Source organism: Onychomys torridus, chromosome 9, assembly GCF_903995425.1.
Source record: "Onychomys torridus chromosome 9, mOncTor1.1, whole genome shotgun sequence".
Lineage (NCBI taxonomy): Eukaryota > Metazoa > Chordata > Mammalia > Rodentia > Cricetidae > Onychomys > Onychomys torridus.
In genome coordinates, this window is record NC_050451.1 from 8,016,432 (window position 1) to 8,029,475 (window position 13,044).

The 13,044-nt window shown below is 50.4% G+C and overlaps 1 protein-coding gene across 7 annotated transcripts in view; it reads right to left on the reverse strand.

Annotated features, from left to right (window-relative positions):
• The window catches only part of Ldb3 (LIM domain binding 3), a 62,259-nt gene that overhangs the window by 17,423 nt on the left and 31,792 nt on the right, over positions 1-13,044 (reverse strand). For 4 of the 7 annotated variants that reach the window (XM_036199820.1, XM_036199819.1, XM_036199818.1 and 1 more), the window contains one exon: positions 6,784-6,926. In XM_036199820.1, coding sequence (XP_036055713.1) covers positions 6,784-6,926 — 143 coding nt within the window. Of the gene's footprint in view, positions 1-6,783; positions 6,927-10,362; positions 10,549-13,044 lie in introns of all 7 variants that reach the window. The other 3 variants (XM_036199817.1, XM_036199816.1, XM_036199813.1) reach the window with 1 other exon arrangement.

The window sequence follows — 13,044 nt, forward strand, 5'->3', positions numbered from 1 at the left end:
TTCTTCTGGGCAGAGCACTATCTTACCCACCAGGGAGTATTTCACGATAGCCTCCCTGCCCACATTCAAGCCAGGCCTGGATGAGATGGATTGTACTGAAACAGTTCTTTCTGGATCGCAGCTGGTCTCAGAACCGTGACCCTGTCCCATCTCTTTTTCCCATCTGGTGCCCTGAACCATCTTGGGTGCTTCAGAACTGGGAAGTGCAGGGCACCTATATATCCCCTTGCTAACCCCCCGCAGGCTGCCCCAGAGTGATGCTGGTTCCCAAGGTGCTTCTCCAGCTGGAATCTTCCTCCCAGGTACAGTGTGGGTGAGGCACATAGCAGGTCGGTCAACTGAGTCAGATTCTGTGTTATTCCCTTTTACACACGAGGGCTTGAGAGCTCAGAGGAAGTGGCAGAGCAAGACTGTAAACCTTCCTAAACTCCAAGCTGCCTCTCTAAAGAACACAAATCCAACTTCCATTGCTGTATAACATCACGGAGAAGTCACTTTTAACACCCAGAGGAGACCCCGTGCTCTGGAAGGAAGCCCAGCCATCAAAAGCCCTAATCTGAGGCTTGGGAGTCAGTGCTTAGGCTCCGTACCTAGCACTACTCCTCAGAAGAGCCATGGTTTCACACTCTCCTAAGACTTTCTGGCCGTGCATCCTTGAGTAAATAAATTCATTAACCTCTCTGAGCCTGTTTCTTCATCTAAAAATGGTATTGGAATAATTGTAAGGATTAAGGAATACAAGAAACATAGTGCTTAATTAAGTACCTGATACAGTGTGTGTGTGTGTGTGTGTGTGTGTGTGTGTGTGTGTGTGAGTGAGAGAGAGAGAGAGAGAGAGAGAGAGAGAGAGAGAGAGAGAGAGAGAGAGAGAATGTGAATGAGGACGAGGATGGCAGGGACAGTCGTGTCTGGATTTCAAGGTTGGAATGTACTATCAGCTCATCTCAAGGCCTGCTATGGTCACATGTACTGGAGGACGGCAGTGGGGAGGGAGGTGTGATTCTCTGAAGTCGGATTGCTGGGAATTGAACCTGTTTTCTGGTACTGGAATGAATGATGCCCTGCCTACCTCATGGGGTGTGGTGGGAACCTGCAGGAGTGATATAGCACTCTGTAAAGTTGTTAAGTCCCAAGCTCAAGGTGTTACCACCCACTTCAGCAGTTTTACCTTGCTTCTTCGTGTCCAGAGGGTCTCAAGATGTGAGGGACAAGGGTCACTTTAGAGAAAAGAGTGGGGAGAGGCAGTCCCACAGAACTTCAAAGCAGCTTCTGCCCTCCTTTGTACACTTTGGGATTCTCTGTGAGTTATGTCTTCCTTTCTTTTTGCTTTTCATTTTTTCTATCCTTCTTTTCCTTCTTCCTCGTTTTATAAACCACAGTCCTCTGCTAAAAGTGATTAGGAGTGGTATTTTTTGCTTGTTTGTTTGTTTGTTTGTTTGTTTGAGACAGGGTTTCTCTGTGTAGCTTTGGCTGTCCTGAAACTTGTTCTGTGGACTGGGCTGGCCTAGAATTCGGAGCTCCACCTGCCTCTGCCTCCCAAGTGCTGGGACTAAAGACAAGTACCATCACATCTGGCCAAGCCTTTTGTATTTTTTTTTTTAACATATAGCCCAGGCTGGCCTGGAGCTTACTATGTATTCCAGGCTAGCCTCAAAAGTTCAGTGATCTAGGCGCTGGAGAGATGCCTCAGTGGTTAAGAGCACTGGCTGCCCTTCCAGAGGACCTGAGTTTAATTCCCAGCAACCACATGGTGGCTCACAACTATCTATAATGAAGTCTGATGCCCTCTTCTGGCATGTATACATAATAAATAAATAAATAAATAAATAAATAAATAAATAAATAAATAAATCTTAAAAGAAAAAAAGTTCAATGATCCTTGTGCCTCTTGGGTGCTGGATTACAGGCTTGTGCCCCGACACCTGACTCTAAAAGGGATTATGAGCAAAAGCCCTGTGATGTCTAGACCATGGCCTTATGTGGTCTCTAAGCACCTGAAATGCTTAGTATAAATTAAGATGTGCTATTAAATGTAAAAATTTGAAGACTTAGTAAAATAATATAAATTGTCTCAGTCATAATTATCGTATATTGATTATATGTTAAAAACTATTCATTTCTTTGAATGTGCACAGATGTATGCCTGCATGTATGTCTCTATACCACTTGCATGCCTGGTACCTGGGGAAGCCAAAAGAGGGTGCAGATTCTCTGGAACTGGAGTAACAGAAGGTTGTGAGCTGGTTGTGGGTTCCATGGAAGAGCAGCTAGTGCTCTTGACCACTGGTCCACCTCTTCAGCCCCTTGTTTGTTTGTTGTTTGAGTCAGGTGTTACCCAGACTGACCTCAGTGACCTTCCTGCCTCAACTTCCCAAATAGCTAGCATATACCAGTACAGTGTCTGGCTCTAAAACATTTTTGATATACTGAGCTGCATCTGGGAAGATGCCCAGTGGTTAAGAGCATGTACTGCTCTCATAGAAGACAGGAGTTGGGTTTCTAACACTCATGTCTCAGAGTGCCCAATATATATATAGAGAGAGACAGAGCTTTTCTGTGTAACCACCCAGGCTGTCCTAGAACTCACTTTGTAGACCAGGCTGGCCTTGAACTCACAGAGATTTGCCTGCCTCTGCCTCCCAAGTTCGTGTCTCACAGATCTTAACTTTATACTCAGGTTTCAAGGGATTCCACACCCTCTTCAGGGCCTGTGTATGGGCAGCTTCACTCAAGGGCACAGACACACACATACATACAATTAAAAGGGAGTGAGGAGGCTGAAGGTATGGCTCTGGAGATATGGCTCAGTGGTCAAGAGCACTGGCTGCTCTTCTGGAGGACGTGGGTTCAATTCCCAGCACCCACATGGTAGTTTACAGTTATCTGTAACTCCAGTTTCAGGTGATCCAACACCCTCACATCCAGGCAGCATACCTATGCACATAAAATGAAATATATATATATATATATATATATATGTGCATATATGTGATCTCCTGGTGTGATGGCACACACCTTTAATCTCAGAACCAGGGAGGCAGAGGCAGGAGGATCTTTGAGTTCCAGGCCAGCCTGGTTTACAGAGTTCCAGGACAATCGGGGCTACACAGAGAAACCCTGTCTCAAAACAAACAAACAAACATACAAACAAAAATTCCCTGAAAATGTCATATGCTGAGCTAAATAAAAGTATTTAAATCAATTTCACCCCGCTTTCTTTTACTTTTTAAAGCTGTAAAAATGGGTTCCTCTAGGATGGCAGCCCTCTTTGAAACAGTGGCTGCCAAGTGCTGTTGGCTTCCTCACAGAATTTTGTGTAACAGTCTACAAGAAGGCAGAATACTTGTGAGTCAACTTTACAGACAACTTGGAGAGCTTAAGCGGCCACTCAAGGTCAGCCAGCTTGCAAGCTTCGTACCTGAACTCACCCCTCTTGGCTCCAGATCTCTCTAAACCACTCTGAACACAGAAACAGGCTTCAGCATGCTCGTTCCAAGTCAACGGGCCTTACTGCCTCCCCTCCAACCACTCCCTCTGCAGGGCGGACATTCTCTTCCTCCCATCCGAGGCCTTTCGACTCCCTGAACCTCCTTCTTTCCAAACCCCAACACAAGGCCGCAGAGAAGGCTGGAATCCAGACCCGGTTTAGCCACTTCCTTGCCACTGGAGCTACAGCGGGCCGGCCGGAGGAGGACTTGCCACTTGGAGCGGTTGTCTAGCAGATCCCTGGGGAGAGGGATGCAGATGCAGAGAGCATGGTCCCCCTCCCTACAGTTCTTGCCTGCCTTGTCCCTCCATGCCCTGAATGCCGGAAAAGACCTGATATTCCCATCTCGGAGCCCCGGGCTGTTGCTATTTCTACGTGACGGAATTAAGCCGGTTCAAATTAGAAGGTGATATTTCATCTCTAATTGGCACGTTCAAAAGGCTCCTATCGCACTCGGCGGCCCCGGGACTGTGTAATTAAACAAGGTGATCTGAGTCACTCCGGCCCGGGCTAGGTCCTCAGCGAGCGCCCCGGTCGCCGCCCGGCCCGCGGGCCAACGTGGCCGTCCCCGGGCCCACAGTGTCCTCCGCCCACTGGTCAAGCAGGCCCGGGCCCCAGGTGTTCTGGGGAGCGGACGCCCAGCCCCGGCGCCAGAGATAAGATCCCAGGGCGAACGCCACCCTGCCTCCGCCAGCCGGAAGCTGCGGCCGGGGACTGGCCGCGAGCGGGCTGCTAGTGCTCGCCGGGGCCCTGGTCCCCGAAGCCCAGCAGCGACGGAGCGGGGTGCAGACCCGCACTGCCTCTCTCCCCCGGCCTGGCAGACTGTCAGCCGCCCCGGGAGCCCCGGGAAGGAAGGGTGGAGGCAGGCCTCTCCTCCGCTCCAGGCAGGAATGAGTTAACGTCTGCACCGCCTGGGAACCGCCAAGAGGCCTGGGCTCCGGCACGTCTGGCCCGCCTGGGACGGAGCCGGAGAAGCGACTGGAAAGCGGGGCCGCCCCCTGGCGGGCCTGGAGGGGACAGGTCAGGGAAGGTGCCGGAAGAGCCTGGCCGTGCTGCCAGGAAAGGGCTTCCTTGTGCAGTCACAAGGCCTCACCTACACCTGACACTACTCCATCCCCCTTCTGCAAGCTCCTTCTGGGTTTCCAGTCTGCACCAGGGCGCTTTTTCTGTCTCCTACATAGATTTGTACCGATCCCCTTCCAAAATGCCACTTCGGCCTGTGAAGTTTTGACTTTAGAACTTCCTTTCCTAGGCCAAGAAGGGACAGAGATGGCTTCATCTGCAGAGAGCCAGCCCCCTGTCTTACTCACATGAGAAAGTTCAGGTCTCAGAGGTGAGGTGGTTTGCCTATTACTTATGGCAGGCCGAGTGTTCCTCTCAAGCTGAAATGTGTCCTGTCCATATTCAATTCTCTTTATAAAGCAGATTCTGTCGCCTCTCAGCAAGTGTGTGCTTCCCCAAGCAAGGCCCCCAGAGGAAAGCTTCCTAGGGTCTCACTCACATCTTAACAGGATACACTTTGGAGGCGAGACTTTGTATGTGCTGTTCTTCACCCCAAAGCTACTTGGGCATTTCATACTTGTGGAACACAAGCCCCTTTTCCTTCTCCCTTGAAATGACCCACATCTTTCTTAAACACGTCTGTAACTTACTCCCTTCCTCAGCCTACCATGAATTACCGCTATGTGCGTTGGAAAAGGCGGGTTGTGTGCATGGGGCGAGGGGAAGGGATAGTTGGAAAATGACACCTTTTGTTCAGTTTTGCTGTGAACTGAAAACTGTTCTTTTAAAAGTCTGTTAAACTGGGTGTGGTGGCACATGTTTATAATCCCAGTACTTGGGAGGTCCAGGCAGGAGGATCAACAGCCAGCCTGGGCTACATGAGCCGCCCTGCCAACAAACAGGCACACAAAAAGTCTATTAAAACTTTTATGTGTGCTGGGCGGTGGTGGTACACGCCTTTAAACCCAGTACTCGGAAGGCAGAGGCAGGTGGATATCTGAGTTAGAGGCCCGCCTGGTCTACAGGGATAGTTCCAGGACAGCCAGGGCTACATAGAGAGACCCCGTCTCAAAAGCAAAACAAATTACGTGTGTATAATAATTTTGAGAAGAGAAAGATATTTGTATTATGACAGTAAATAGAAAGTCATCATTGCTTATGGTCTCTCTGTCACTCTATGATGTGGTCGCCATCAGCCTGCTTGCCTGTCTGTCATTTGTGCATGCGTGTATGAGTGTGTGTATGTGTGTGTGTGTGTGTGTGTGTGTGTGTCTAGGGATTGAACCCAGGAGCCTCACATGTGTTAGGCACTCACTCTACCACCAAGTTGACACCTCTAGCCCCTGTTTATTTTTCTACACCTTTGTGGGCTGTCTCCTCATGGCAAGCTCAAGTCAGGCATATACAAAAGAGAAAATCTGCCACAGCCCTGCCCTCCTAAAGTTCAGGATCAGAACCCAGAAGACAGGGACTAGACTCAGGGTTTGGATGTCAAGGGCCTTACTATAGGCAGAGTCAGAGCGCGTGGCACTTCCCGCTAACCTAAAACAAACAAACAAACAAACCAAACAACAAAACCTGCTAGAGCATCCTTGGGTTCTTAGAGCAATGGCTGACAGGAAAGTGGCCTTGCACCAGCCTGAGACCTACCTTGGGCTCTGAGGAAGAAGGCCCATTCTGCCTAGGAGATTAGGGAGCAGGCTACTTCTCAGCCCTGGAGGAAAACCCTGGGCACAGACTGGAAGGGGCCACAGAGACAGGCTGGCAACCAGGGAGTTCTGCCTGGGGTCCACTGTGAGGAAACCCTTTGCTGCTGTGTCACATGTGCCCCAGCTGTCCTGTCACCCGAGGAAACCACACACTAGACTGGCTGAGCAGCTTGCTCAAAGGACAAAGTGACACAGTAACCTGGCTGAAAGCCTGGGGCATTTTTCTTAGTTTCTTGTCTTCCAGTTTGAGGCTGACCCAGATTCTCAGAGAAACAGCATTTGACTTCGGCCACCCCGCTCTCCAATCCCCAGCCCTCTTTTCTCTCAACTTAGTCTGGAAACATCCAGCCATGAGCATCATCCCTTTCCTAAGAGCTAGATGGCTCCATCCCAGCCTGGTCCAGGCTCCATCCCAGCCTGGTCCAGCCCGCCTGCCTTCCAAGGTCAAACACAGGCTCAAAGTCTCCCTAAGATTCTACCCTGCAACCAGGGGCAGACAGGGAGAGCTGAACCTCCTTGACTTCTGGGGCTTGGCGTGGAGCAGATGGCCCTTTGAGCCCCTGCCCCGCTCCCTCTGGCTCTCACCTGGCTGGTAAACAGAAGGCCGGATGCTGGCAGTGGTTACGACTCGGGGCTTGGGCGCAGGGGCAGCTGGGCCCTCACTGTAGCTGGTGTGGGCAGAGGGTGCTGGAGAAGCTGCTGTAGGGCTGTAGGCAGAGGCCTGTGGCCTGGAACCAAGACAGAAGAGTTACAAGAAGAACAGTCCATTGGTCTTGGGTACCTAAAGCCGTGGCGGGTTTGCTATCTGATCTCTAGGCAGGACTATGACAGAAACACGCACTGGATTGTTTTCAGAGTCTACCAAGAAGCCAAAGGGTCTTAGAGGGGATGAAGCTACTCCCTGTGGCTAGCACTACCACTTTGGGAAGGTGCCAGCCAGGCAGAAGAACGCATGGAAAGCGCTTCATCCACAGAGGGAATTGTAGCCCGAGGCCTGTGGACCTAGGCAGAGGGAGGAAGGGAAGAGAGAAGCGAGGGAGGTGGAGATGGTCACAGCTACTCCCCTTTCTGGGACGCCCTGGTGACCTGGTCTCCTTATCTTTTGTTTGTTTTTCGAGACAGGGTTTCTCTGTGTTGCTTTGTGCCTTTTCTGGAACTCACTTGGTAGACCAGGCTGGCCTCGAACTCACAGAGATTCGCCTGGCTCTGCCTCCTGAGTGCTGGGATTAAAGGCGTGCGCCACCACTGCTTGGCTTTTTTTTTTTTTTTTTGGCTTTTTGAGACAGGGCTTCTTTGTGTAGCTTTGCGCCCTTTCCTGGAACTCACTCTGTAGCCCAGGCTGGCGCGAACTTTTTTTTTTTTTTTTGAATAATTTATTTAGGGGCTGGAGAGATGGCTCAGAGGTTAAGAGCCCTGGCTGTTCTTCCAGAGGCCCTGAGTTCAATTCCCAGCAACCACATGGTGGCTCACAACCATCTGTAATGAGATCTGGTGCCCTCTTCTGGTGTGCAGGCAGAACACCATATACATAATAAAATAAATTTTTAAAAAAATTATTTATTTTTATTTGCAATGATGTTTTGCTGCGTGTACATAGACTGTGTGGGGATTTCAGATCCTGCAGTTACAGACAGTTGTGAGTTGCCTTGTGGGTGCTGTGACTTGAACCCAGGACCTCTGGGAGAGCAGTCAGTGCCCTTAACCACTGAGCCATCTCTCCAGCCCCTCCTTACCTTATTCTTTTATGTTGTTGCTGGAGGAAGCAGTCGTCTCATGTTTTTTGAGAAAAAAAAATGTCCTGACATTGTTCATGGGAAGAAGCGAGGAGGCCCAGCAAACCACTCTACTTCTTAGACGATTGCTTCCTCCTGTTGGCTCAGCTGTCAAGACTCTAGAGTAAGCAGCCTTTTCCCACACGTGGCTCAGGGACAATGGAGGCAAGGAGATGTCCAAAAATGTCCCAGTTGTTTGCCCTCAGGAACCTGCTGAGCCTGGCCTCCCTCTTGGGAGCTGAAGGCTGCAGGAACTCCCAGCATCCAGAAGCTTAATCCTGCCTGATGCAGTGTTTCCCAATCTTACTTGTTTGTGAAACCTTTTTCTTCATTTCGGATGGATGAATAGCTTTCCCTCCTTACATGTTCTATATCCTAAAGGGGACACTTGACCACACCCAGCAAATGGGCCATTGGTGAGATGCTGGAGAAATGAACCTTGGAAATACACCCCAACCTTTGGCATCCTGTGTTTCTTCCATCTCTTCCCTATGGGCCCACTGGACCTGCTGGGCCAAGCTGTAGGAAGAAGGATTGCCTTCTTGTCTGGGTCTCTGGAAGGGATGGCCCTGGCATAATAATCTGTCACCAATAACTTGAGTGGACCAAAGGAAGTCTGGATACTGTCCCAGGCAGAGGTAAAGTAATCTTCAGAGCAGCATCCCAGCCCTGGGTGCTATGCACCCTTCCTTTCCCTTCCCACCACATTGGTGGAGAGGAAGACATGGTGTGCAAAGGGTGCCCAGCTTCTGTGTGGCTGGATAAGGCCAGTGGGTCAGGGCCAGACTTTCCTACCACTGGGGAATACCTTGCCAGCATCCTGGATTGGCATGGGGAAAGGAAGCAGAAGCCGAAGACATCTGGTGAAGGTGCACATGCAATGAGCATCTCTAGCCCCAGCTCTTTTTGAGCCCACGTGTAAGGAAGGGAGGCATCCGTGCTCACAGTGCACTCTCTGGCCCTCCCAGTGTAGCCCAGTGCCCTGTGGAATCCTCCTCTGCTCTCTTGGTAAGGTAATGAAAAGGAAGAATTCATTCTCATGGGGGTCTCCTGAGGCCATCAGCAGTGAGTGGGCAGCCCAGACATGGAGGCCCGGAGCATGGAGCTGGAGTTTGCCCTTCAGTGAGAGATGGATGGATGGGGTTGGGGCTAGACTGCTCGTAGGCTTCAGCACCCAGGACTTCTCTTTCCCTATGCACATTGGAAGGTCTCCCCCACCTCTCCACAACAGGGACATTTCTCATCTTTCATCGGAGTTCCTGCTCTGTGAAGGAAGCAAGGCCCTAATGAGAGGAGGGTCTGCAGAGGAAGAGTGGAGGCAGTCTGCTTGAGCCTGTCCTCGGCAAATGGGACAGAAGCACTCTGGAAGCCAGGACCAGGCTCCCCCACCAGTGACTGAACTGGGCTGGAGAAAGCCTGGGCTTGGCACCACAGGGGATGCTGGGAAGCTGCCTCAGGCTGCACCATGACCCTATACACCCTGACCCAAAGTTTTCCTGGGGGCTGGGAAGTCTGGGTCCTGGCACAAACAAGCTGAGCAGTTCCTGGAAGCCTGCAAAACACAACTGGGCCAAGCCTGCTCTTGTACCAGCTGGCCACTCTGGAGTGACCCACCCAGCCCCCCTCTTTCCCCTCCCTGCATGCCCCCTTCCTTTGGCCTCTGTTTTGGTGGGTACCCAGGAAGACAGGCTGAGACACTGGAATTCAAAGTACTTATTTTAACTGTTTCGTGTGTGCTAGGGGCTTTATGGACAAGTCTTTCCAATAATGAGCCCAATATACATGTGCTTCTTTAGACATATAACTGATGAGGGAACTGAGGTTCAGAGGTTAAAATCACTTTCTCAAGGTTTCAAATAGTAAAGCTCTGCACAGAGTGGGAGATTTAAATCCCAGTACAATAGGGACATCTGAAGTTAGACTGTTTCCACATCAAGAGAAGAAAAGGATGAGGAGGTGGGCAAGTTAGTAGCTAAGCTGTCTGACCTGACTAGTTCAATGTTCCCACCTCCAAGGAGCCTTCCTTGATTTCTCCCAGCCCATGTGGGTGACTGTTATCTTCCCTTTCTGTGTTCTAAGAACAAAGACTGTGCATAGTGTTCCTTTGCTATGCGTGATGTGTGTGTGTGTGACTTTTATCTATCATCAGGGATGTTCCCCTGGTTGGGGGGGGAAAGCAATAACAAAACTCTCTCATTAATCATGGCTGGTGTACCTCACAAAATGCATCCTGACCTCCCCTTCACTCTGCACCAGGTAGTACCAGCCTTGGCTTCCTCGGAAAACATCAGGGGCCCATTTGGACTTAGCTGCCCACACAGAGGCTTACAGGGGGTCCTTTCTTGCTTCCTTTCCCCAGTATTAGGTCTGGCATCTGTGGACCACCAGTTACCTCGGACTCTCCACAGGGCTTGAGGCAGGACCTGCAGCAGAGGCAGTAGCGGCATGGGCGGTGGCAGCTGTGGCCAGGGTTGGCGAGGCTGCAATGGGAGAGGCAGCAGCAGGCGGCTGGGCAGAAGCAGGCAGCAGCGGGGGCGTGGCCTGGCTGGTGCACACCGGAGCATGCTCAATAGGGGTGCTGACGAGGTGGGATCAAAAAGACAACAGGTCATGTGGGCCCCAGGTCTGGTGAGGCCCTCTCCATGGTGTGGGGTGGAAGGGGGTGGATGGAAAGTACCATCTGTTCTGCATCGGAGCGGGATGCAGGTGTGTGTGAGGGAACAGGCTCAAGGTGCTGGGAAAGAGCGCCTCTCGAATCCCTGCGGGGCATGGTCAGAACTGAGGGAGGGGCCTGGCAACATAATCTTAGCGGGATGTTTACCCCTCAGCTTTTCGGAACTTCCTGATTTTTCTTTCTCAGTAAACCACAATGCAGTGGGAAAGCACACTTAGATATCAACCCTGGTCCCCTTCCTGTCCAGTTTGCCTTTGCCTTTCCCCTAGTGCTTGCACATTCAGTCGGGGGCATAAATTACGTCTGGGGAAGGATGCTATAGCCTCCTCCCCTTCAAAAAAGATATTTGAGTGTAAAAGTCCTAGGCTCTAGGGCCACAAGAAGCTGGGTGTTTAGCCCAGGGCACTGACGGTACATCTGACAGAAGGTGACAGACAGAAGCTACCATGGAAAGCGGACCAAGGGTACATGAACTAGAAGGGGTAATGTGGTCAAGGACCATTCGGAGATACAGAAATTTGTGCCCCTTTCGTGATATACTCTGAGGAGTGGCAGGACCTATAGGGAGGGCACAGGTAGACCCTACTGAGCTGATAGAGTCTCATATCACCAGGTAGCTGGGTGTGCTATCCATTCAAGAGTGGTGTGAACATGGCTCCAAGCACATGTAGAGCTGAAGGCTCTTTCTATTGCATGTAGAGAAATGGCCGCTCTGCCTATGTGGAGCAGTGTGATCTGGCAGGATGGACATACCCAGCACTAGCTGGTGCCAGTACAGGTAGACCAGATGTCCACACGCCTCCGTCTGAACGCCTGGGTGTTCTGTGAGCCCAGACTGCCCCAAAAGTCCTCTAAGAAGACAGATCAGTCAGGTTTGGATTGAGAGGATTAGTTCTGCTCCCTGGCAATGGGACAGAGAATGAAAACTCAGCCATAGGGCTGGGGAGATGTCTCAGTCAGTAAAATGCTCGCTGCTTAAGCGTGAGGACTTGAATTCAGATTCCTAGCATCACAAAAGAAATGTAAAAAGCCATCTGCATCAGCCTGAAATTCTAGCACAGGGAAAACAAAGAGAAGAGATCTCTGGGGCTTGCTAGCCAGCTGATCTTCAGGTTCAGTGGGAGACCCTGTCTCAAAAACTAAAATAGACAGCAGCTGAGGAAGACACTTGACATTGACCTCTGGCTTCCAGACACATGCATAGAAATGTACATGTACACCCCTTCCCCAACAAGCACTCACTACAATCTACAATCCTGGCCCTCCCACACAAACCATGAGAAAACAGAGGGACACACATCCTGTCTTGACTTTTTCTCTTTCTCCCTGCTTCTCTCTCTCTCTCTCTCTCTCTCTCTCTCTCTCTCTCTCTCTCTCCTCTTCCCTCTCATCCCTCTCAACTGCTCTAACACCTGAATTCAAGTCATTCTCCTGCTTCAGCTTCCCTGTTAACTGGGACCACAGGAAGGAACCACCACACCCAGCTCATTCTTAGATCTTTGACTGACATTTCTCTCTGTAACAATAGTAACAGAACAAATGAAACTCTTGCAAGCTGTAATAGCTCCCCCAGAACCATGCCATTTATTTGCTCACTTTATACTACGCTTCCATCATTATTCCCTTAACTTCTCATAACAGCTCTCTGATGGGGGCTTAGTCAACTCTATTTAATAAGTGAGGGAATGGAAACAGAATGCATCTACCCAAGGTTCCGGAACTTACCCATGGGAACAAAATGACTGAGGGTCAGTTTGACTTGAAGCCTTAACCAGTATTTCACAGAGGAAGAAAGAGACCTCTTCTCGTGGTCAGCCAAGGTGATCTGTCTCTGTTCAGAGGCAAATCCTTGCTGGACCCAAGTAACATCTCAGCACTTCTCTCTTCCTCGTGCTCCACAGTGCCAATGTCAGCCCCTTCTTCCCTTCCCCTCCCACCTCCCTGGATGATTCTTCTTCTAGGTCTCATCTGGAGACCAGGGACCCGGGGTTGAGAGACACTGCCTCTCTGGTGAAACACCACAGAGCTAGGTAGACTGGTGGCACACACCAATTATCCCAGCATTTGGCTGGCTTTGTGAGTTTGAGGCCAGCCTGGGTAACATACAGGGAGTTCCAGGACAACCTGGGCTATATTGTGAGACCCTGTCGTAAAACAAAACCAGCAGAAAATATCACACAGCAGCTTCTAGTTTGTTGAGTTTAGAGTGGGGTTGAGACTGATTTCCAGCAAGTTCCCTGGAAATGCTGATGCTGTTGGTCTATGGACCACACATGGAGGAGCAAGTTGTGAGATATCTCTGTCTGTCCCAGATAGGAATGTCAGGAAGCCACAAGCTGCTTACCAAAGCATCTCCTAAATGATCTCCATCCAGTAAGAAAGGGAAAAGATACAAGTGAA